Source organism: Heliangelus exortis, chromosome 1, assembly GCF_036169615.1.
Source record: "Heliangelus exortis chromosome 1, bHelExo1.hap1, whole genome shotgun sequence".
Taxonomy (NCBI): domain Eukaryota; kingdom Metazoa; phylum Chordata; class Aves; order Apodiformes; family Trochilidae; genus Heliangelus; species Heliangelus exortis.
The window spans coordinates 172944631-172969527 of record NC_092422.1 but is presented as its reverse complement, the minus strand read 5'-3'; the positions used below and the strand labels follow the sequence as shown (position 1 = coordinate 172969527).

General features: G+C 41.9%; 1 protein-coding gene across 3 annotated transcripts; it reads right to left on the bottom strand.

The window, feature by feature from the left end:
• Positions 1 to 19500, bottom strand: CAV1 (caveolin 1). 3 transcript variants are annotated; one of them, XM_071733689.1, is made up of 3 exons: positions 19309 to 19466; positions 18176 to 18340; positions 1 to 2379 (listed from the first exon to the last, which is right to left on the bottom strand). In XM_071733689.1, exons 1-3 carry the CDS (start codon positions 19336 to 19338, stop codon positions 2038 to 2040), a joined length of 537 nt encoding a protein of 178 aa, XP_071589790.1. In that variant the 5' UTR covers positions 19339 to 19466; the 3' UTR covers positions 1 to 2037. The 3 variants fall into 3 exon arrangements, with proteins under 3 accessions (XP_071589790.1, XP_071589792.1, XP_071589791.1); XM_071733691.1 differs by lacking the exon at positions 19309 to 19466 and adding an exon at positions 19230 to 19251; XM_071733690.1 differs by lacking the exon at positions 1 to 2379 and adding an exon at positions 17500 to 17984 and having other exon boundaries at positions 19309 to 19500.
• Positions 19501 to 24897: the final 5397 nt, after the last annotated feature.

Here is a 24897-nt window from a genome sequence, read left to right as displayed (position 1 = left end):
TACCATTAAACATCTTTTTATTGTAGTATGTAATGTACATGCAGAGTTAAAAAAAAGTGTCAGTTATATCTGTAAGCGTATAACAACAATGTAAATGTCTTGGATCAGTAATGTATTTGGATTAGGGGCTAATAACTCTAAGTGAACAGACATCTTTCAGGATATACAGTTTATATGATAAATCAAGAAGGTTTTCTTCAGAGCGATTTTCCTCATAAAAAGATAAAATACTTCTTGTTTACAATCTTGCTTGGTTTTAATACTGAAAAATCAATAATAGTACACTCTCCATTATGTACACAGAAAAACATAAAACTAGATCCATACCAGTGTCTGTTTTAAATTCAAACAATAGTAGTTAATAGCTTTGTAAAATTTTTTTGTGCATCCTCTCCCCCACTTCCCCCATTTGCCCTCCCCCTAAAAAATGCAGCATTTCCTAAAGTTTTCAATGCTTTTGCAAAAATTGAACTGAAGGCACTCCTGTGTTAGCTAAAGCAATATGTGAAATATCAGCGCTAAATAAAAAAAGCTGTAGGTGTACCAGACAGCTCCATGCTCATCCCAAGGGCCAAATCTTGCTCTCTCCAAGGTCAAGAACTGGTTTACTGGAGATCCCACCTGGAGCAGGCTCAGGCCCCAGGCTGATTTACCATAAAGCTGATTAGCCTCACAACTATTTTTACAAATGCTTCACGCAAACCATATGAGGATGCAGAGAGCATCTCTGAACACAGTACTATCAAGAGGGCAAAAAGCTCCTGTGGGTCACAGCATCAGAACATGTTGCAAAGGCTTTGCTTTCCAGGCCGTGCACTTTGCAACACGGTAGTTTCACACAACACTCTCACTTTAAGACTTCCCAATGTCTCAGCTCAGCTGAAAACGAACAAACCAAGCCACAAATGTAAAGTTTCTAAACCACCTCTTGTGATGGATTAGTTTTGACTCAGCAAAGCATCCTGAAAATACTCAACGTTTGTCCTGAAAATAACCCGCGTGCTAGTGGCATGCTTATTTCTGCTGACAGGGAAGATTTAAAAGACAATTAAAAAGTTTCTCTCAGGGGCAGCTCCTCCTTGGCCTCAAGTGGCTTGTGTTTGGCACACCTTCCTTTTTCTTGTAATTCAGGGTTAATTTCTGGCATACCTGCGATATGTATTTCTAAGAATATTTTGCAAAAAAACAAACAAAAAAAAGCCTATGAGATGAGCACCTAAATGCTCACTAAGGGATGTGTAGTAAGTCACAGTTGGGAAAACATTTCCATAATGACCAGCTTTAGTTCTCATCTGCAGTCCTAGCAGAACTTGAGAAACAACAGGATGCAAACTTCCAAGAGAGAATGAGACAGAAAGGCACCAACCAAACCTTTTTATGCACATGAAAAGCTTTCACATGTCAATGTCTCCAACCTGATACAGTGTCAGGTTTTTGGACATGTAGTAGTTCAGTAATTTGTTTACTTAACTAATTTATTCATAGTGCACCGTATCTGACCATGACTGTAAATAGCTGCAGTCAACTGACAATCCAATTGAAAAAGAACATTCTGCTAAAACCTGCCAGCTGGTCACGTTCATTCTGCTGCAATAGCTCTGAGCTCTTTGGCCACAATAAAATGAATGGCTTTATAGTGTTGGAAAGCATTTCTGTCATTCTTCAGTATCACTGTGGATTTATCTCACAAGAAACAAAGGGTAAAAAGGCATCTAACAACACTTCAGACTCTGAATTGAACAGCCAGCAAAATGATATGCAGCTGGCATGGAAGAATAGCCACTTACAGTTAGTTAGAAATTAGACTGAAGGGGGGGAGGGAGAGGAAAGAAGAAGAAGAAGAAAAAAGGCAAGTAGTCCAGTAAGAATAAACAGTAGAATAAGAAACTGAGCAAGTGATTTCTTGTTTTGGGCCAGTATATCCACCACCAGTTGCTGTATTTTGCTTTGGGAAACATGAAACTGGCACCAAAACACTCCAAACAACACAAAACCCCCACCCCCTTCCTAGTCTGATGGCTCTCCTTGAAAGGTCCCTCAAATCTCTTTCCGTACTACGGCTCGGATGTTGCTGAAAATTCTGCCCGTGGCCTCAAACAGTGGATCACAGAACGTGTGGATGCAGATGGAATAGACACGGCTAATGCACTGGATCTCAATCAGGTAGCTCCTTATGCACGGCACCACTGCCCAGATGTGCAGGAATGACAAAATGGCAAAATAGATGCCCCAGATGAGAGCCATAGGAATGCCCAAGATAGCTGAGAGTAAACGATAAAACCAGTATTTCGTTACAGTGAAGGTGGTAAAACTGGCCTTCCAAATCCCATCAAAGCTGTGTGTTCCCTCTGGCTCAGCAATCACATCTTCAAAATCAATCTGCAGCAAAGAACACAAAGTCAGGTCAGTCAGATGTTTGCAGCAAGGGCAGATTCTATAAACCCCTTTCCCAGAGATCAATGGCCCCCTGCAATAAAACACTGAAGCAGGCACCTCCTACACACCAACATGATTTGACCCATTTTAAAACACGTAACTTAAGCCAACAATCTTTTCAGGGACTACCCTTTTTCTAGAGACTACCAGGAAGCCTTGATGATTACCTCAAAATTAGACATCTAACTTCTAGATGGAGATGAACTATCCACAATGTATTTTCCTCGTATCCTACAGCCCTAAGGGTTTGGAGTGCCCTTGAAGTCTACTTAAGGGATGAACCAGGTGGACAGAATCATCAGGCTTTCATTGCCTAACTTAACCATTTCATGTCTTCACAAATGGAATAAATGTAGTCACTGGTTTCACTTTCTACACACTTCAAGCATTCATCCATAAAATGTGTTTTCTTAATTTGAATCGTCCCATTTTTCAGCCTTGCTGAATTTTGACCATGAATGAATGGTGTGGCTAGTTATTTAAATATATACTTTGAAACAGGCATAGATGGTTGTTAATAGTATAAAAAATAAAATGTTGGATTTAGATCTGTATCAGATAGAGTTCCTTCTTACTCTGGAAGGGTTAGGGAGACTTTTCATCTGATTAAATTAAGAGCCGTTTTTTTCTAGCCTATCCTGTTTATGTGATAACACTGTGCATGAAAGACATAGCCAGGATAACAATACTTAGAAGGAATGCACTCTTCCACGTATTTCATAGTTTTTAATTTTATTCATAAATTGTTCATAAAGTCATGTAAGGAAGCAGCGCATTCCAGCAGGCATGTTTTTCTTCTCTCTGTTGAAATACTGAGCTATTCAGGAAGCTTAATTGTCATAACATTTCTATGAGAAAATTAACAGCATTACGATGATAGTTCAGCTCCATGTCACAGAAACATGTGTTTGATATAACCCACAGTACAGGATATTTAATTTATTCAGCATAACCAATTGTATAGGTACTGCATTCAACAGGAAAAGAACATCACAACACTATTCCTTTGCAAGAAACTAAATGACTGTTCAAATTAGATTAAAGAAAAAAAGAAATTGCATTCCTGGAACTGGATCCCAAGATGCTGCTGCTGCCGTAAGTGAAGACTTACAGGAGTAGGGTAAGTATGTTACGGACCAGTGGCCTCAGAAATTCAGGCAAAAGTATTTTAGCATTCTAGAAGGAGGTAAATATACATACACACAGAGTAAGTACTGCTTGCATTGTAGGAAAAGGCTCACAATCACTTCTTTTAAAAAAAATATGTATAAAAATTGGAAGAATGCCTCTCTCTCGCTTGTTGTGTCTTCAGTCCCCTCCAAAAAGTAATTAAAAACAAAGGGAAAAATATTATAAAAACACTGGACTTTCCAATTTCTTTAAAAGAAAAAAAGATAATAACAAAGCAAAACTGCAGAGTCAAGGTGCAATTTACTTGAAGGTCTTTAAAGTCCTTGGAAGGAAATTTCTGCATCAGCTGTGATACCAAACAAAGCATGACATTGAACTGGTTTGATTCAACATGTTATTGGGCCTAAACACCACTCTCTGCCAGTGCTTTTCTCTAGACAGAATGCAAACTATAAACCTGCTACTCTGAACTAGGCTCTGGTGATCTGAAAATCATCTATGACTCTTGGGGAGAGGAATTCACCATCATCACCTCCATCACACCTGAAGGCAGTGGTTGAACATCTGCCTGCAGAGAAACCAAATGCAGACTGTATTGACAGAGAACCCATGAACACACCTCAGCACTGGGCACTTGGACACTTGTCCCTGTGTAAAAGTGTGCAAGGCCATAAGTTTGCCTGGACTTTCTGAAACTGGACATCATAATTTTAAATAGTAGCTACAAAAAAGAGAAAGGTGAAGGGTCTAACTTCTGCAATAGTTAATGGGTATGAAATGACCTCTGTAGGTCATGGCATGAATTTTCACTACAGCTCTTAGAAAACTGTTTCCTTGAGATCAGTGTTAAAGACAGCATAAAAAGCACACCATATTTACTGCTGAGTGAAGACAGGAAACCAGGAATTATTTGGGCTCTGTAATTTCAGTGAGAGCAAGACTGAAACTCTGATGGAAATAACTCCAATTCTGGGAAAGGCATCATAGGCAACAATATGCTCTCTTTTCATTGTGTTGTTACTGGATACAAAAGTTCATGTTTGGGGACTAAACAACTGACCAAAAAAATCGCTTTATGAAGTACACTAACCATAAAATAATTACACAAATCAGTCACTAAAAGTTAGCTGCAATGTAATAAAACAGAGCAAGGAACCTCTCTGGACATATTGTGATCATTTTTACCAAATGAAACAATCAGATGCTCTTGTATCATATGATTTTAAGACCGCATCATAAAAGAAAGAAGAAAAAGCTGTAGATGTATACAAAGAGTCATAAAATCATCCAAATGGTTTGGATGGGAGGAGACCTTAAAATCATCTAGTTCCAACCCTCCTGCATGTGCAGGGACACCTCCCAATAGACCAGGTTGCTCAAAGCCCCATTCAACCTGGCTTTGAACACTTTCAGGGAAGGGGCAGCCACAACTTCCCTGGGCAACCTGTTCCAGTGTCATACCACACTCATAGGAAATAATTTTTTCCTAATGTCTAACCTAAATATCCCAAGTTTTAAACCAGTGTCCCTTGTCTTCTCGCTGCACACCTGCGAAAACAGCCCTATCCCAAATTTCTTGTAGGCCCATAAAGAAGTCAATAATACCTACTGGTGATAGAATTTAACTGTCTTGTATCTGTTCCTATCACCCCACCTGCTCCCAAAAGATGATTTCAAAATCTGCATGTTGTTCACTGAAACTAATCTACTTCAACTGAGTATGCATGTTGAAAAAATGTATGCCTGAGTTTATGGAGCAAGTATCTCTTCTTTTTGGCATACACAAGCAAGTGTACTCATAGTACCTCTTTCTGCAGCTATTCAAAGCAAACTGTTGATTGTAGTCCATATCCCACATCAGCTTGTTTTCAAAGTGAATGGGTGATGTCTTATTATCAACGTTTGCCTTGAAATCAGATACTAAAAATATGGAGATGATGGTGAAACTCAAGATGATTACAGTAAAAAAAGTTGCTTCTCAAAAAATGCTCCTACACAAAGACTACGTGGTTCAGCATAGTCCTCTTGTTCTAAAACTTCTGTCAATTTACTGTATGCTTCCCAACAACTGATGTTGTGATCCTTGGCAGAGCCGGTTTGTGTGCATGGCCACCATACAGCAGTCCAGTGCATCAAGGAACATTTAGGGTCATGCCTGAAGTCTTTTTATTCAGCTCAGTTGTGGTGGAGCATAGTATCTTATTTGGTGTTTTTTTTTTCAAGTAGCTGATAAGGGCAATATTAAATCTCAGCAGGAGAGCAAGTTTGCATTGAGTTCCATCAGCCTTTTCATGGTTACATCTTTGATTTAGCTAAATGGGACCTATTTTTATCACTGAACCATATTTTTGGACTGCAAAAAGAAACCCTAGATTAATGCAAATTTCTTAGAACTTTTAAAATAAATAGCCCATAATTTGATTCCTCATTACTCATGACAGTGAATGTTTTGCTGGAAAAAGCCAGTAAACTCATTGGTTTCCAAATCAAGCGGTAAGCTTTCTGCAATCTTGATTCTCAGCAACTAATGCTTCTAGACTGTTGTGCACAGAATTAACTCCATGGAGTTAATTCTGCAGAACTGACAGAAGAATCACCCCATGTAACATTCCCTATTCTCATTCCAGGAGATGATGCTAATATTAGAACATTTATGATGTATCTTTGGACAGGATTTCTCAGCTCAAGTCATGCACCATTGTCCAAAAAGTACTCAGGAATTAATCTGTGCATAAGAAATCCATGAGCAGTGTATTCATGCCACCAATAATTGTCAAGAGGTTACTTTCTTGAAGCAATTTCAAGAGCCCTCAGGATATTTCTACCAATGCACAGAATCTGCACAGATGGTGCTATAGAACCTGTAGCTGATGTCTCACTACCACATCTTTCCCATTTCAGTGTTCCTCACTGAACCACTGGCCCATTTTGAATAAGGGAGATACAAAACTGAACTTCGGAGTGAAAAGACAGTAACAGCCCGGTAATTCTAAAACCTCTTAGCTCAATGCAGTGTTAAAAAAGCTGTTATCTCCCTGAAAGCCATATGAATATTATGAAATTACATAAATGCCAAGAGACTCCAGCTACGACTGGAATGCAAACTGCGGCGGTGCTGTCCAAAGCCAGACTTACCCGCAGCAGTGTACAGTCTAAACAAAGATAGTCAAGGAGTTGAGGTGATCTGGCCTCTTCTCAGCTGCTAACAGATCACGTACAGATCCACTGACTGGGAAACATTCCATTTACTTCACTGTTCAGTACAGAGAAGTCTTTATGCTGCAGGAACTAAGATATCACCCAGATTCTTCCTGCGCTGAGCCACTCCCATGAAAGATCCTGTTTTTAACTCACAGGGATCAGTCCTCCATGGGCAGCAGGAGGAATGGGTGACTGGATGCAGTTTGCCTTGCTGTGGGTTACATTTACACCACTGGCAACACTCACTCCTCAGTCCCTCCTATACTCTCCTCTGGTTTTCAGATCAGCAACACTCGGTGATGGTGAGTGTCATCAGACTGATACTGGGACTCTGACTGAACTAAGTAAAGTAAAAATAGGACTGGCAGGAGAAATAGAAGTGGACAGAAATATGATGCTAGGGAGGAAAGATACTCTAGTTTCTGGAAAGGAGTCTAAGCAGCTTGCAAGGGTAAGATGCCTTTTTTAGGATACTGTTATCAAGGCCACTTTTACCAAATTATCATGTGCATGTAGATCTATGAAAAATTCTGTCTTATCTACACCAAGACATGCTTGGGTTAGGCACAGGTCTTGTTTGGTAGACTGCATGTGCATTTTGCTGCCCCAGATCTGTCAGGGTGTGCTGTGAAATCACATTAGTTCATTTGCCAAACTAATGAAAATATAGGCACGTTCACTCGTGAGAAGGATAGAAGTAAAGGAAATTTGTTTTGACCCTCTAAAGGATGCTAATAACTCACTACAACCTTCTCTTTCAGACAAAGCTATTAAACACTATCAACTCCTGTTCCATGCCTACAATACACTTCCTGACTTGAGCTATTCTTCGTTTCCTACTATTCAGTTCAGTAGAACCAGCTTTTACATTGCTTGAAGTTTTTGTCTCATTCTGCTATGAGAATTACTGCAGCTCCTTTTGCTCTGCATATGTTTATTAAATTTTTATCAGGAAATTAAGAAACCTGCTTTGATTTTAAAAGAGATTTATTTACAAGAAAGCCAAATAGTACGGGGAACTTGTCTTCTTCTTTCAAAGTCTGTTTAAAGAAAAAAACCAACCTATGTACTAAAAATGCTTAGCAGTGTGAAGTCACTGCTTCCTCCTAAAAAACCCCTAGCTGACTTTATATATGCCTTATATATGAAAATAGTTGATCTGCTGACCATACCAGTTTAGTCCTTATGTATCAAAACCCGGCAAATGGGAAAGGTATGTTAAATGCCAACCTGCAATTGCCCAATTAACCAGTTGTGCTTGACCTCAACAGCTTGTGCTTTGAGACACATAATATCCATTACACTGAAAAACTTACTGTGGCGGGTCCATCATTAAAAAAAATATTGATGCCACATTTTATGGGGGCTTTGACCTAATCTACATTTCTGTGATTGTAACTGCAATTATTCGAATCTTCGTGTGTGGTAGCTGTGTGCTGCTGCTGTGCTCACAGCAGATGGTTTGTACAGACAGGCACCACCACTTCTCCACTGAGGAGGAACTCAAACACGTGCTGAGGATGCCCATGTTTTTGAATGCCATTGGCATCTTCAGGAGTCAGTGAAAGGATGCTTAGATCCTTGCTATATCTTCCTTGATTCATCACTGATATCTCCATTCAAGTAAACCACTTAAATAAGCACACAACCTTTTGTGTGAACTGTTCCACTGATGTCCATTTACTCACATGCTCTGTCAGACCAGGGCTATAGTCAAGTCTGAATGTATATTTACACAAGAAAGTATCACAAGCTTTCTTTAAATTTTTAGCACAGGGTATGGAAATTGTCTTTACTAGTTCCCCTGTGTTGGTTTTAAGCAGGTTTTTCCCCAATACCAATACTGTATTACATAATAAAATATAATTCCTGTATAATATTGTGTCATCATATTGTATTGCTTCCCTGTAAGAGTCGAAACAGAGACACAGAAAAAAATCAGATACGGTATTTTTTTCTGTTGTGAAAAATATGATTTGTAAGCTTTCCCTACGTATTTAGTGTCCTTTAAAGAAACATTCAGCAGGAGAAATACATAAAAGATCACAAAATGTCAAGCCATTCTATGGCATAAGCCTTATTTGGAAGGTGAACTGTAGTGAAATGAGGCAACCAGGTGCCACTGATTGCCAGGTAGTGGGCATGAGCTTGTGTTAAGCCCACCTGTGCAGTTGGGGCCCACCCTAATCAGGCACAGGTGGGCTTAACACAAGCTCATGCCCACTACCTGGCAATCAGTGGCACCTGGTTGCCTCATTTCACTACAGTGAACTTCTAGACATGTGTAGCACTGCTAACTTTGGAGAAAGCTGCAGTGTGTGTTATTTAAAATAAGAAAATGCATGAGCTTAGAGGATAATTATTAGTTTGAAGACTTCCACATACTATTGGCAACTTGAAAATGGCCAGTTATGGTGTTTGGACAGAAGTGGCAGAAAAAAGGAAGGAAAAAAAAAAAAAAAGCAATAAGCTCACAACCATTCTATTAAATCAGTGATACCAGCTAAATATCTAGATGCTTTCTTGACCCTTTGAAATGCCACATTTCCACCTCTGCTGACTCTTGTCTTCCTGACCACTGCCACCACAGTCAGAGAATGATGAAAAAGGTTTATAAGGTTGTTTCTGCTGAATCTGACGCAAAAACCATGGGACGTGTTGGGGCTTGCAGAAGTAAAGCAGCTCTTCTCCCTTCCTTGTGCAATTTCCATCTGGCAAATGTTTACCTGCCGTTCTGTAGAGAAGCTTGTACTTTGTTCCTGGTAACACAGAACTTCATAATGCTTAAATGTTCTGCCTCCTTGCTAATCACTGTTTCCAACAGCAAACATTAGGTGCTGCCAGGTGTGTAGTATGGGCAAAACTCATTCTATTCCACAGTATTAATGAGCCTCAGGCTACGCCATCAGTGAAAACAAAATATATACACCCAGCAGTGTCCAGAGATGGGATCAGTTCCACCACAAGACTCTTGGTATGGTGGCAAGTATCTAATGAGGGAACCCCATGAGTCCCTGCAGGCTGGGATGCAAGGTTAAGCTCTGCTCTGCCTTGAACTCCATCTTCAAAGCACACTGCTCTTCTGGGGACAGCAGGCACAACGACCACTCCCTTTAGCCCCGAACAAGATATGCCATGAGTGCAGATGCCTAGGACCCTTGTTTTTGTGTAAGGATGGTTAAGTGCACAAAAATTACAAACCATCTATTCCAAAGCTAAGGAAGCCTTTAACAAGCAAGCAGAACAGTTCTACCTCATTTATGTATTCAGACTGACCAATGAATTTGCCTTACATTCCCTGTCTCCCTGTGTCTGCTTTCCATAATATCGCAGGCAAAGCGTTCTGTTGGCAGATCCCTTAATGGAAACAGTGAATCTTTTCTGAGTACTATCGAGTATGCCAGAAAAGCAAACAATACCTTAACAAATAAGAATATTCATGTTGGAAAGTACAGATGAAGAGCTACACTCTTCTAGCCAGAAAAGAAAACCCGTCCAGTCAGGAGCGATCCCTTCTGCACATATAACAAGTATTTAAATGGATTGTGAACAATTTTAAATAATACCATGACTTAGAAAAAGGTCATGAATGCAGATCACCATTTCACAAACTGAGAATCAATGAAAACATCCAAAAATAAATTGGCGCTAACTATTGAGAGAATAATCCCCTGCTCCCTGCCCATGCTGAATTACTGACTACACACCAAAAAAGCCCGGGTGATGGGCTTTGTTTTATCAGATGGGCAGGCTCATCAAAATCTGCGGAAGTACTCGTGAGAAAAATGTGACTGATGCCAATGGGTCAGGGCTGCAGCAACCAGCCATTCTCCAGAGATCTCTTCCTGAATCATGTGCCTGTCCTGTCTCACTATAGCCCAGCAGAAGGGAAGACTAGCAGCTTCAAGGAGACATCTGCACTCCTCTGAAACACAGCGAAACTTCCTGTGCAGGTGGGGATAAGATGTCAGCCAGTTCCTTGGAAAACACGTTGATGTTGTCTGAGTAAGCAGTCAGAAAATGAAGTGGCTGTTTTCCTCCCTGGAAACTGGACTGCTGGAGGTTGCTGCAGTTTTCCCAAAGAAAAAACCTTAAGAAGCTTTCTTTATTTTATTGTTTGTTTCAGCTTGTTTGAAACAGCTACTTTAGCACAGAATTATGGTATGTATATGTACATCCACTTATCCATGTCCATCTGTATGTTCATCACCATGAAAACCAGGTGAAGTTTTGACTTCACTAAAGATCATTTATTGGAAATCATTTATTGGCTCCAGTGGGGTCTGGAGTTAATCAGAAACCAGAAAGATTAATAAAACTAAATACATTCTATAAATAGATTTTTATATTTTATGTCATACATATTATATAAATATACTACATATTATATTTTGTATAATATATAATATTTATATTGTATTATATTGCCTTCAATGCAGGTTTACAGATCTGTTACTAAAGTAATAGCTGCTATTAAGTGTAACTTTCTAGAATTTACTCTAGCTTTAATTTAAGCAATAATGGACATTTTTCCCAAAAAATGGAAATCAGAAATAGAGTGACTAGGTTGGAACATTTGGATTGTGCTTTAGATCTGGAATTCCCTTTTTTTTCTATAATTTGTAAAGTGAGTCTAAGAAACTCTTTATTAGGTATACTACCCACAAACACAATCCTGTTAACAGCTGCAATACTTTTTAGCAAATCTGTATAACTTGTTCCTACCTCATTTATATCTGAATATGCTTATTGCAGATGCAGAGCTGCCCAGTTGCCTCTCCATTGCTTTAAAAAGAAATTACCTCTGCAATTCTTTTGTTGGAAAGCTGTCTTTCTGAAGGAAGATCTTAAGTTATTGATCCTTAAATATGAGGTAACAATTTCTTTAGTATTTTCTAAAAATTATGGTATCACCAGCCTACAGTTCTGGTCTTGCCATAAGCTGCATGATTATATGAACTCAGATTTCATAAAACAACAGACTTTATGGCTGAGGTCTACAACAGATATTAACTTGGTCTTGAGGAGAAAGAAACTCATTTTTTGGTAGCATTTGTTTTAATACCGAGAAGAGAGTCAAAAACTGACACAGGAAGTGTTGCAATCTGTCTATGAGGCTCCCTCTGGCTTTTTTGGAAGTCAGAGTATAAATTCAGCACAGCAGGAGACTGGACAGGGAATGCGATGCTTTCAGCTGCAAGAGAACCTTCTCACTTCTTATCAACAAAGCTGAATTTATCAGTTCCCACTTATTTGAAAACAAAGTACAAGGGCCACAAAAATAGAAGACTACGGACAAACTCCATCCTTGTACATCCCCACTAGTACCTATAGCATAACTTCCTGACTACCTTAATTAAAACTAATCTTGAATAAAAGATGAGTGCAAGTTTTATCAATTAATGCACTCATTAGAATGGGGTTAATGGTAGCGGAACTATTTGCCCTGATACTAAGCTGATGACATAATTTCTAACAAGAAAGATATTGAATAAAATCCAGAGTTTGTTTTGAAGCTATCAAAAGACATTTTCATGTGAAATCTGCAAGAAAAAATATAAAGGGACTAACAGGATTAGACCTGCCTCCCCAATAAATCATGTGAAATTAAAAGCCGTAACTTTTCTCCAAACCATTCTGTGATTCTTTCAGCTTCAAAATAATAAATCCTTTTTATTCCAAGACAATTACTAATGTCATTTGTCTGGAAAAGAGAAGAAAAATGGTAGCTCTGGATCAAAAAGCTCAAAAAATCAATTGCTAATACAGATTTCAACCCACTGTCTGTCTATTACAAGGGTATTTGAGAGCTCTGGGAAATACAAACTTATCTTAGTTCAGAACTACATCTCTCCAGAGATCACAAGTTTTATGGAATCATCTAAGTTTATTTGTATTTTCTTTTTTCTGCTGCCTCAAATACAACAAAGAACAAATTATCACTGGAGACCTCACGGGCAGACCACTCCATTATACTCATTTTCATGCATCCCTCTGAAGACTTTTGGATTTCAGTATTTTTTTTCTTTTGTTTAGACATCGATATACCCTGCAACAGAATATGGCTTTTCTACTCACACAGTGGGCTAAAAATCCTAAAATTAATTCAAACTCTTTTAGAATGTTCTAATGTATAATCTGATTTCTGTTGAATTTATTGGAAATGAAAAGCATTTGTCTCTTCTGCATCTGAGAGTGTCCAATAAATTATAACAAAAGGGACATCCATGATGAATCATTGTCTCTGTCCCATGGCCATCAAACAAATATTTTCCTATGGAGTTATGAGTCATATTCATCATGTTAAGCAAGACGACAGTGCATAAGGCTTTAATAATAATATGAGCTTAAACACAGGCTTTAATAATAATATGAGCTTAAACACAAACTCATTTTAAGAAAGAAGATTTCATTAGACCAGATGCCATTACAATCTGTAGTCTTATGGACATTCACAAATTCCACGTCTGGGAGCTCCTAATTAACCTGCAAGAAAACTGTTTTTCAGAACTCTAAAACCTCGCTCAGTCCTTGTATAAACTGGCATTCATAATGACTGGAGTTTTTAGTCTCTCATTCCTGGACTAGCTTTGGAAGAAATATTTGAAACAGGAATGTATCTTGGGTAGCCAGCCATGCATTTGAGTATTCTTTGATTTTAAATCTCAACTTCACCGCTGGATAATAATATGACACAGAGCTTAAGAATAATTTCATTTAAACATAGATGTGTAAACGGTATTTTTTCTAAGCTACATCTATCATCAATGAAGAGGAACATGCCTTGTGAGAGCACCACTCCTTCCATTCTATGGTTATTTCTAAACTCTGCAATGTGAATCTCTTTCCAGAGGCACCTAACTTCCATCACTGCCAGAAGCAAGAGGCCAGATGACAGGCTTTGATTAGACATACACACACACTTGCATTTATTAATTTATATTTATTAAAAAGATATATTTATATTGATGTACTTAAATGTATATTTTCCTATTTTCATGAGACTTCTAACAGTATCTGAAAGCAAGGAAAGCGGATCTGCATTAAATGTAATTTAATTCCTTGTTTCAGAAGAAGCACCCGAGTTCTGTTTTTCTCTTCCTTTAGTGCGCTGAAGAGCAGAACTCTGCTCCTCCCAAACTGACACCTGTTGTCACATCAGAGTGACAGCCCTCAAACTCCTAGCTGTCTTACATGAAAAGAGCAGGGAGTAAGGCCTGCTTTCCTTCCAGGAGGTTCTCATGTGTGAATATGGGAAGTGCTTTGCCTCGTCATCTGCGCATCTTACACCCTGCTTGGCACAATGGGGAGGGTCTGTAACTATGAAGAATTGAATAAAATTGCAAACTGATTTTAAAAAAACCTCTCTTTTAATTTGAGAGTGGCAGAAATTATAGATGGCTCTTAAATGGCTGACTAATACTTTCCTCCCTAATGCCTACATAAGGGTGTTATGGTATTTGTCAACATCTGACCAAAAATTCCAGAGTTTTCCTTGCCATGAGCTGAACTGCCCTAACTGCATTAGCTTTAAGTGGAAGGCACAAATACATAACTATATAAAACTTGGTACAAAAGCTCTGCAGCTCTGCATCCCTCCATCTGCATCCAAGTACTGGATTATATTTTTTTTTTCAGAGAGTAAAGGACTCTTACGCAACAAATAGCAGAAACCACTTGTTTAAAACAAAATAATAATTATGTTCTGGATGGTAGACTAGGCACAGGCCTTTCTTCCTGGCACACCACTGGAGGAAAAAACTGTAATCTTGCTGCAGCTGTGAATGCACATTTGGACCTCACTAGTCCCAAAGGAAAACACTTTGCAAGGTTGGCTATGAGGTCCATCCCAATCCTGAGTGAGGAGGTACTGAGAAGTGCAAGCTGCAGCACCACTGTTTCCCTCCTCTGCTTCTTCCAAATCCAGTAAACTTCATGCAGACTTAACTAAAGATATTTTGAGAAACTGAATTTCAGAATGTTGGAAGGCTGTAATTTAAGGCATATTCTGGAAAACACGAATACTGTGTTGAGAAACAGGAAAAACAAAGGCTGAGCTTCAGACACCTTCATGTGAATCCTGCATGATTGGGGAATGAATGGTAGAAAAAAAATTACCTTCTTTCCATCCTGTTACATCTTACCCCACATGTACAAAAACAATGGGACACAAATCCAGTAGTAGAATCATTCAGTGGAGGTCATATGAAACAATACAAGTGTCACATAAATAACTGTATAACCGCCAGACATGCAGGGAGGCTGTTTCTCCCTTGCTAGATCCCCTCCCTGCATGACAAGCCAACTTCACAGGCCAATGCCTCAAGGCATGGGACCACTGTTGCATGTTCTCTCTCTGCTAAGGTGATGCATGAAGGTAGTTGTATGAGGAGGAAACTTCTTCTGTTCTGGTCCCCACTAAAGGAACTGGAACAGGAAGGAAATTCTACTAGATAGTGCTTCCTCCAGCACAGAGCTGCAAACTGCTGCCTGGGGTCCCTCAGGTTCAGTAAGGCCTCATTTTCATCCATCTCTGAACAGAAATCCAGTCATTTGCCCCATGCTTCTGGAAACTCTCAGCGCCTAAATTTTACTCAGTAGCTAATTTGAAGATAAACTGTTAGCAAAGTTGAGGTCACCTATATCTTTGATATAAAGCTTCTCTACATGTTAGTTTTTCTGCAAGGATCTTGACCAGTTCTCTTCCTCTTGGCCCAACTCTTTTGCTGCAGGCAGCATGTATCTGCTGCAGAGGAAGCTGTGCAGGTGCTGTGTGTTGCACATCAAGGGAACATCTCCTGCTTCTCACAAGCAAGGGTTATTTTTAAAATGTGCTATGAGAAGTATTTGAATGCAGACAACACTGAGGCCTTTTAGAGAGCTGCTTACAGAGCAGATTCCTCGTTCTCTGTCTAATCATTTCTGTTTCATGGCTGACTGATTTGTCCCCAGTTTCCATGTTATTGTGCCTCATAGTAGAGTGGCAAGAAATGCATTAAATGCTGTCTAAAAACTGGAAGTTTCTGAATACAGAAAAAAAGCCATGGCTCTAAACAAAACTGGGTTAAGACTGAACCATATTTCTGTCTTTGCAATAGTTCTTAACATTTTTTTTTCTCTGACTTTCAGTACCAGACTGAGACTGGGGACTCCTGTTATACAAATTGTTTTTTACACTCTGCATGGATGATTTGCCGCTTAAGTGAGAAAGGCAGATGCATGACAGAAGGGGAGCACAGCCTGATGGTTAAGGCAGGAACTGAATCCACTTATCTTCACCCCAATCCAAGCCTGTCCCTTAGATACTGGGTCTGAAATTTACTGCTATGTCAAATAGGCTGAATGTGAAAGCAGTACTCGGGTAATTCAAATTGTTGCAAAATTCCTCTCAATATTCTTCAGGTTGGACCTATCCCTGAAATACTTATAAAAATCAAAGTAAATCTCACTTACTGCTGTAACAAGAGAGAAAAAAATGTTGCTTTACGATGCCCACATTTTTTTGTAAATACTGTTGATTTTATGAAGCTAAATGGATCCTGTCTAGTTAACATGAAATTCATTTTGATACATTCCTATGTCTTGCTGTGACTACGTGCAGTACCAGGAGCTCACTTGCTGACACAGAGGTGGTACTGATATTCTGGCTGTTTTCTGCTTTTCAATGAATATGTTGGTCCATTAACATTTCAAAGGAACAAACTGAAATGATTGCTTTCCATTTCTAGAACTCTTACTTTACAGCTTGGTTTTGGGCGACTGTATGTAACACACTATTCTTAACCATTGCCCCTGCAGGAGGCAGAGAGGGTTTTTTTCAAATCTGTTAAGACTTTTTTCTACCAGTGGTGTCCCTGTTTTCCCAGCAGGATCTTTCTTTCCCTAGTTAAGTTTGTGGACACCCGGATTCTGACTTGCTTGGGGGCTATGAGTCATCCTCAGAGGGTTTGGTTGCTTTGGGGACTTCTTCTGTTGATGTACGCAATATGCCATGATGCAGTCTCATTCTTCAGCTCTTGCATTCCCTGTCTACTCAGCTGCTCCTCCGTGGGTAGAAGAAAAAAGAATTGCTCTCTCCTTTTTAAAATCAACCACTGTAATGGCAGTTTTGTACTACTAAGTACATGGATGATTTTTTTCTGAACAGATAGAAACTTTATGCTTTTGCTTTTTAGATGGAAAAGCTCCTTAAAGCTATAGAGGTAATTCTTAGCCTTGATCCAGAATGATGGCTAGTCATACTCAGCACCTTCAAATTGTGTTGAAGTCAGTGGCATTTGAGACTGCTAAGGTCCTTGATACATTCTCTAGACATAGCATGAATCATTTCACTGACATACATTCAGGAATTGGAGCCCAATCTTTTGATTCACTGGAAACAGTGAAATATTTCTCTTTTTCAATAATCAGGTCTTCCTGACCACCAAATGTGATGAACTGCACACACTCTGACTCTGCTGGACACTAAATAAGTCAGTGAGTGACTTAGTTACCCACTGCAATTGGGCAAGTCCTGTTTTCCCAAGATTCTGACAAGCCCAGATAACAGCATCCTCAGTTTTCACATATATAGTTTAAAATTTGTCTGCTAAGAGAAGAATTAGCTGTGATTTTTCTGTCCAAAGTGACTTCAAGCAAAAATCTCTATCAGTGTGGATTTGCCAAAAGAATCAACCTCTGAACTAAAAACCCAAACAAACAAACAAAATCTAGACAAGGGCACAGTCAGACTTTGCTTTGCTTGTTTCCACTTATCACTCCTTAAGGGAAGAAAAACACCACGGAAAACAAAACAAAGACACAAATCCAAACGACCACCAGTTGGCTCAGAGAGGGCTATCTGTCCCTCAGGCCGTGCACTGCACCGCACTCCCTCACACTGCACGGGTGTGGTGCCACCTCTCTGCCCTGCCTCGATATGTGTGCCCGGGGGAAGGAAAATCCCTCTGCCAGTGTTAACTAAGGTCATGCAACACCTTCCCCCGCTCCCTCGGTCCCAGGCGGGACGTCCTGACCGCACGGCTGACCTGCCGGCACACCACAGCCGCAGGACCCCTCGCCAGGGAGATCCTTGTCCCCGAGGGTTGCCGAAACCCCCACCTCGCCCCCGCGGAGAGAGCCCGAGCAGCCCCCCGGAGGATGCAGCGCGACCTGCATCTGCAAGAAGCTCCAGCGTGCTGCCCTGGCCAGCCTCTCTCCTGTATCACCTCCCTTGCCTTTGAAAAAAACAAAAAGGGTAAATAAATTACGAACATCCCCCTGGTCCTTCCCCTCCCGCAGCAGGTGGAGGGAAGCGGTTCGCGGGCTGCTGTCGCCCTGGCTGTGCCCGCGTACTCTGCCTCGGCAGGACAGGCAACTTCTCGGATCTGGCATGGCCACTCGCCCCGTCCCGCCACGGCCCCCTCACCTTGACCACATCGTCGTTGAGGTGTTTGGGATCTCGGTTGACCAGGTCGATCTCTTTGGTGTGCACGTCGTGCACCGCCTTTTCGTTCAGCTCATCTGCCATCATCTTGTTGTTGGGCTTGTAAATGTTGCCCTGCTCCCTGATGGGCGCCGTGTACAGAAAGCCCTGCGGAGAAGAGGGAGAGCAGGCGGGAGGGGAGAGCCGAGCCGAGGAGGGGAGGGCAGGGCAGGGCAGGGCAGGGCCGGACCCCGCCGCGCAAGAGGGCGGGCTGGGGGAGGCGGCCCCAGGTCCCGCGGGGAGCGCGGAGCTGCGGGAGCCTGGCTGCGGGGCGGCTCTCGACCCGTCTACTTAACCGCGGCCGCGGAGCACACACCACACCCCCGCAGTACCAGGCAGGGCACTGGCCGCCGCTCCCGTCGCTCGATGCTCCGGCTCCGCCGCGCCCCGCACCGTTCGCGCCCGGCCCCGCACCCCTCCGCGCTGCCCCAGGGCGGAGCGAAGCCGCCCCTGACGGGGGAGGGCACAGCCACCGCCCCCCCACGGGACTCCCCGACGGAGCCTTCCCCATAACGCCCTTCCCACTCTGCCTTATCCTTACCGACCTCCCCAGGCTGTCCTCTCCGTGCCTCCCTCGCATCTCCGACCAAAGCACAGCGTCTTAACGGTGCCCCCTGCCCCCTCACCGTACTGTCCTCACTACACTTCCCTCAATGTACAGCCCTCCCCGCGCGGCCATCACCGTGTCCCTTTCACCCGTCGCCCCCGCCGAAGCGTCCTCCAGGTACCGCCTTCAGCGTACGGCTGCCACCACGGCGCCCTCAACGCGGCCCCGGACCGGCCGCAGGGGACGAGCCCCCTCTGGGGTTCCCCTTCCCCCCCTGTCCTTGTCCGCAGGTGTCCCGCTGCCTGTCCTCCCCGCCGGTCGCGTGCTATGTCGGCGAGCTGTCCGCCACCCCCGTCCCGTCCCGTCCCGTCCCGTCTCGTCCCACTCCTCCGCAGGGCCGGGGCATAGCAGCAGGCGCCAGCCGAGGGTCGGCCGAGCGGCTGCAGGTACCACAGGACCGGCGGGAGGGCGGCGGGACGGCCAACGGGGCTGCGACAGCGTCCCGGTTCCGTCTGCGCAGCGGTCCTACCTCCGAGTCTACGTATTTGGTGCCGGACATGCTGCCCCGGGCTGCCTGGCGGCTCTGCCGCGCGTGTGTCCCTGCGCTATAACTTGTAGGAACGGAGGCAGGAGGATTCCGCTCTGCGGAGCGACCGGCCCGGGGGAGGTAGCTGGGAGGGAGACGTCTGGCAGCTGTCCAGGGGCAGTTCCCTGCTTTTGGCAGGGGTGTCTGACATCCGCGGTAGGGCCCGGCACATGGCAACAAGGCTGGGAGCCGCCGGAGGTGGGAGGGGAAAGCAGCCCTGCCCCGGCAACCTGGAAGCGGGCGGACGCGGTGCCGGATGCTTGGGCTACGCCGCTCGGGGACAGGGTACCCTCCGCGCCTCTCTCCCTCCCCCAGTCGCCCGCGACCCCCGGCCGCAGGTTCCCGCCGCTGGGCTGCGGGGGGCGACGGTGTTTGTGTGCGGCCGGGGGGGGGGGGAGACGGAGGAGCTGAAGGGGGGAGCAAGGAAGCAGTGAGGAGATGGAAAACTTTAGTTGTGAAAACGCCTCCAGAGCAAGCGAGGCGTTTGTAGGGCTCCCAACCCCTCCCGCTTCCCCCGGCATTGACAATAGTTTACACATACTCATCGCTGCCCCAGGAACAATTGTGGAAACTTGGACATCCTTGGGATGGAGAAAAAGAAATTTTCTCAACTGGTTCATTTCAAAACTAAGCAAATACTTAAGAGCTCTGCACGTTAACTGTGCCATATTTTTCCCTGGAGGGGACTGACCCATGCATGGCTGCCATGCATTTTAACCACTGGGATTTACTTTTAAGGAGGGACGCTTTTTCTCAAGGTCCTTTGTAAACTCGGGCATATGTTGGTGTAAAAGCTAGAAAGATTCAACACTGTGTTCAAGATGGCTCAGGTTAGGGTTGCAGCAGCCCTATACATCTCTAATTTATACACATAGGTGTTTAATGCCAATGTTAGGAAATCAGATCATGGTGAAAGATTTATAATTTTAAGAGAAAAATAGTGACCTTTGTGTTACACCATTTAGCACTGAATTGCAGCAACAGAAGTAGAAAAAACTGCAATAGATTTGGCTTTGCCAGTTCAACAGAGAAATGACCTCGTAAAAGACATGGCTAAGATGGATGTAGGATCCACAGATGTAAATAACTGCACCTGTTGAAAAAGCAGTCTACACAGACAAATATTTCTGATATGGTCATTTAGCAGTGAAGAGTTTATATTGCTCATAAACTTTGGAATAAATGCTTTGGATGGATGTTTTCCAACTTTCCAAGTTAGCTGTAGTTTTTAAAAGTAACCTTACTTTTTTATTGATGCAGTAATTCACTGAGGCCATCATTAGAGTATCTTCGGCTGCCCAAGTATTTATGTGTGTGCATTGGGTCATATGGCTGGATTGAAGGACAGTCTCTTCAATTTTTCAACTCATTTTAAAAAGCTGTGCAAGACAGTTCTTTGTTTTCATCCTTAGGAAAGTTTTTCGATTAGTCAGTGTACTGCACATAAATCAGAAGGTTTGGAACCATCATTCATCTCAAGAATCACTAAAAGAAAAAAGAGATATATTTGTTAATTTGAAATGCTGGATTGTGCCTGGAGTGGTTTCTGGAGAACAACAGCCCCCTTGAAAATTAATTTCTGAATCATGCAACTACTGCAGCCACAAGAATACTGGAAGCTGAAGACTTTATGAGATGAATCCCAGAATGGGCTGAGGGTATAGCTGAAATGAGCCACCACATCAGAGAAGAAAATGGCGCGGGTACTACCAAGCTGTAAGAGTGAGGAAGTTACATGTGCAGAGGTGGACAAGGAGAGAGTCATGGTCCTCTGGTGCTGTTGTGTGAGAAATGTCCACAAACTTAACAGCCAGAGATCTGGCATGGATGAGGGCAGGAGTTCTATGAGGCGCTCTCAGTACATACAGAGGAACAAGATAGCTCTGCTGGAAAGGACCAGGTAAAGGCTTGCAGGAATCTTCTGTAAGTGCAAAGACTCTAGTCCCCACCTCAGGTGCTATGAATGGGCTGTATAGGGGTGCCGAAAATTGTCAGGGGTTGTAGACATCCAAGCTGGCCTTGGAAATACCACCTAAGCTGATTTTTTTTTTGCTTGTCTAATTATTCCAATTATGGTATTAGCAATAATCCTGATATATTCCAATGTCAGCAAGATCAGAATGAGCCCCAGGAAATGGTATTCTTTACAAATAATTTCAACAGCAGCAAGGCTGTCCAATAACATAAGCTGTCAGCAAGCCGTCTGTCTTATACAGAGCACACAAAACCTGAGGTTCAGGAGAAGTATATCACTGCTTTTTTTTAGCGTTTTCTGTATTTTAAATTAAAAGTCACTGGATCATGACTTCTCCACTGAGATGGAATACACTTTCATGTATACATTTAGTATCTGGCCTGTTTGTTCCTTGTGTCAAAGGAGTAAACTACCAGAAGAGATGGTGAGACCCCCTCACATTCCTTCCTTCTGACCTTCCTTAGCTAGGGGTGATTTCCTTTTACATGGAAACATGTAAAATTTACATGGCTGCTGCCACAGAACACTTCACAATAGCTTGAGGGCTAAGGGCTGTAATCCAAGAGGGACCCAAAATCAATTTTTGCGTGTCTCAGGTGTTGTAATGCATTTGGACTCACTCCTGGGAAAGCATATTTGGGAAGTACACTTTTCTGCCACTGTGAAGTAAGTGTATTTTAGGGGGGCACTCTTTTCCCTTCTTTTGGGATTCTGACTGGGCTTAGATGCAAGTAAGGTGCCAAGTTACTCAAACAAGAGCAGCTCTGGGCATGACCAAAGTAAAACTGTAGGCACTGGGGGGAGGTTACATGAAAGGGAGGTGCCTGCTGTGTTTAGACATGTTCTTGGTTAGGTGGTAGCCAGGCAGGGATTACAATTTTGGATCCAAGTGCATGACTCTCATATCAATCTTGTGGTAGGTGTGTACATCTTTTATTAGAGCTTGTCCCTGTAGGTCTTAATCACGATAGTTGATAACTGCCTTGGCTGGAGAGGCAAATGGATATAAAGTGAGCCCTAATTCTGTCAGACCTTACACAAATCAAATCACTCTCAACCCTTTTCAGTATCAAATTCCTTGACAGATACCGAGCTGGACCATGAACACTGGTCCATGTCAACACAGTTCTGTAGCATTTTGCCAGTTCTAGAAAATTAACTGTTGAGGTGTTTTATAGAAATATCAGACTGTGAGAACTAGTCACATTATGGGACTTAAATACCCACTCCTTGAGGCTTACATAGGATGGGACTTTTTGTCGCAGAGGTTCACTGTCTGTTTCATGGCCAGCCCTAGCTTAGAGTTGTAGTACTGTGATAGCTCTGATAGTGTAAAGTAAAAAACAAGGTGAAAAAGCAGCCGTTATCAAACTGTTGGGAAAATAAACAATCTTTCCTCAAAGCCTGAAATAAAAGCGTGACCCTCTACATTTTATTCCATTTAAGTCTCTAAAGTAGGAACTAAATCAGTTCCTTGTGAAGTTGTCCTTCTTTCTCCCATTTGCAGTGTGTGTATTGGAAGCCAGCCCATAGACAAACCAAAACACCTAACACAGGTGACACTCACCCCTCACCTCAGATTGTGAGAGAAGTGTGTGGAGAATAACCTACCCCACTACTTACATGAACCTCTAGTTGCTTTCATAGGCCTGCCCAATTTCTGCAGCAGATAAAACTTTTTATGTAGCAGAGGAAAGAAGCCAAGCCAAGCCAAACATTTTGCTTTTATCGGTGCAGAGTCTTCTCTGGAAGATGATTCAGACCAGGAACCCAATCTTAGCTCTTCTGAATAGAGTCCACAGAAGGCATTTTCTTTTTGTTGCAATAAGCTTAGGGAGATTAGTGCCACCAGGCTAAAATTAGTCTTTATTAATTCTCCTCTCACTTGTAAATCCCTGAATGAAGAAAGCACCTCAAGTTTTTAATGCATAACTGCTGGTTCAGTGTACTCACTGGAGGTCTTCAGCTCGGGTTTTCATGAGCACAGTACACAAACAGACAACACCGTCTGGTGTTTAACCTTGTACTATTTACATTTTTATTAAAAAAACCTCAAAACATATTTTTTCCATTTATTTTTAAAAGAGAATTAATACAGTTTAACATCAGTAGTTTTATCTCTGCAGGTGGGAGAATGATCACACCCTGTAAAAATAATGGACTTAGACCATTTTTTGGCTTCCACTAAATAGGAGTGTGTGGTCTGATGTCCCAGAGCTGCAGGGATATTCTGAACTGGTCAGTAAAAGTATGCCTAAGTGAACTTTTTTGGATAGGTAAGAAAAGGCTCTTTATTTACTAATACATCAAAGTTTTTGTAAAGACTTTGTTCCAATTTATATGAACAATTAGGGTGGGGAGAGATAAGATACAAAGATAAAAGTCCAAGAGTCTGACAAGAATAATTTTATGAATTACTCTCATGGAGAGGCAGGATAAATTTTCCTGTGAATCAAAATTTTAAAGATGGGTGAACACAAATCTGGGGCGAGTTCTGTGTTTTTGTTGTGATCTTCATGAAAAACAAGATATTAAAATCATGAATTGAATGTCCAGCTCTGCAGGAACAACAGGCAGGCTGGAATCAGAACATCTCACAGTTTTTATTTATTTATCCTCACTGTTCTTCCAGGATGATAGGAAGTCTACTCTTGTCAAGATGAGTAACATTTTCCCCATTCCATAAAGGGAAAGATTCATCAAAGCAGATTGCTTCAGCCAGGTGTAAAGCTATTTAATTTATTGCAGAAAATGAGATCAAGTTTCTGAACTCCACATTTCAAACCAGCTGGAAACAAACTTAAGGAACCTACCCCTATATTAAAGATCACAGTTTAGTGCCAATGCCCCTTCAGTCCCTGTTGTCCAACAGTGCTGGCAGCTATTGACAGTACCAGCTGTGGCAGAGCTTTGGGATGTCTGTCAGAGCTGTCCAATCCATAAAATCCAGAGAAAATTTGCCAGCCAAAGTTGCCCATGGCAGATTGACAATTAAGTATTTGAGTCTGTATGTATTCTCACTTTCTTCCATTAATTTCATGGATGATGTGAGCATATTTGCCAAGCATCTAGTATTTTACCCCTAAGCCTGGCAGTCCATTTGATATTATTTTTATAGCAAAAGCACGTCTGTTCCAGAGAAAAATACTGTTGTAAAATAAAAAAATAACAGCTTTAATTACTTAACTACGAGCTCAGTCTTGTAACAGCTGGAGAAATGGTCAATAGATCTAATTAATGACAAGCCAAAATCAAAGTAAGAACAAACCAAACCATTCTACTTGATTGTTTGTGGTCACTAGAGCTGGATGACTTCAGTAAGAAGTGCATGACCTAAAATGATACCTTTTTCTCTAGTGAATGGTTTCATTCTCAAAGTTTGGATCAAGACCTGAATTTTCTGCAAGCTTAAACTTTTATAAGGCTCCTTTTAGACACAAGGATTAGTACTGATTGATTTTCCTTTTTTGATGAATGCACCAGGAGGATATGTTTTTGTGGAAAATACCTTTGTAACAATCCTTGGAAGTTATAAAACAAATTAACTTTCAAAGGAA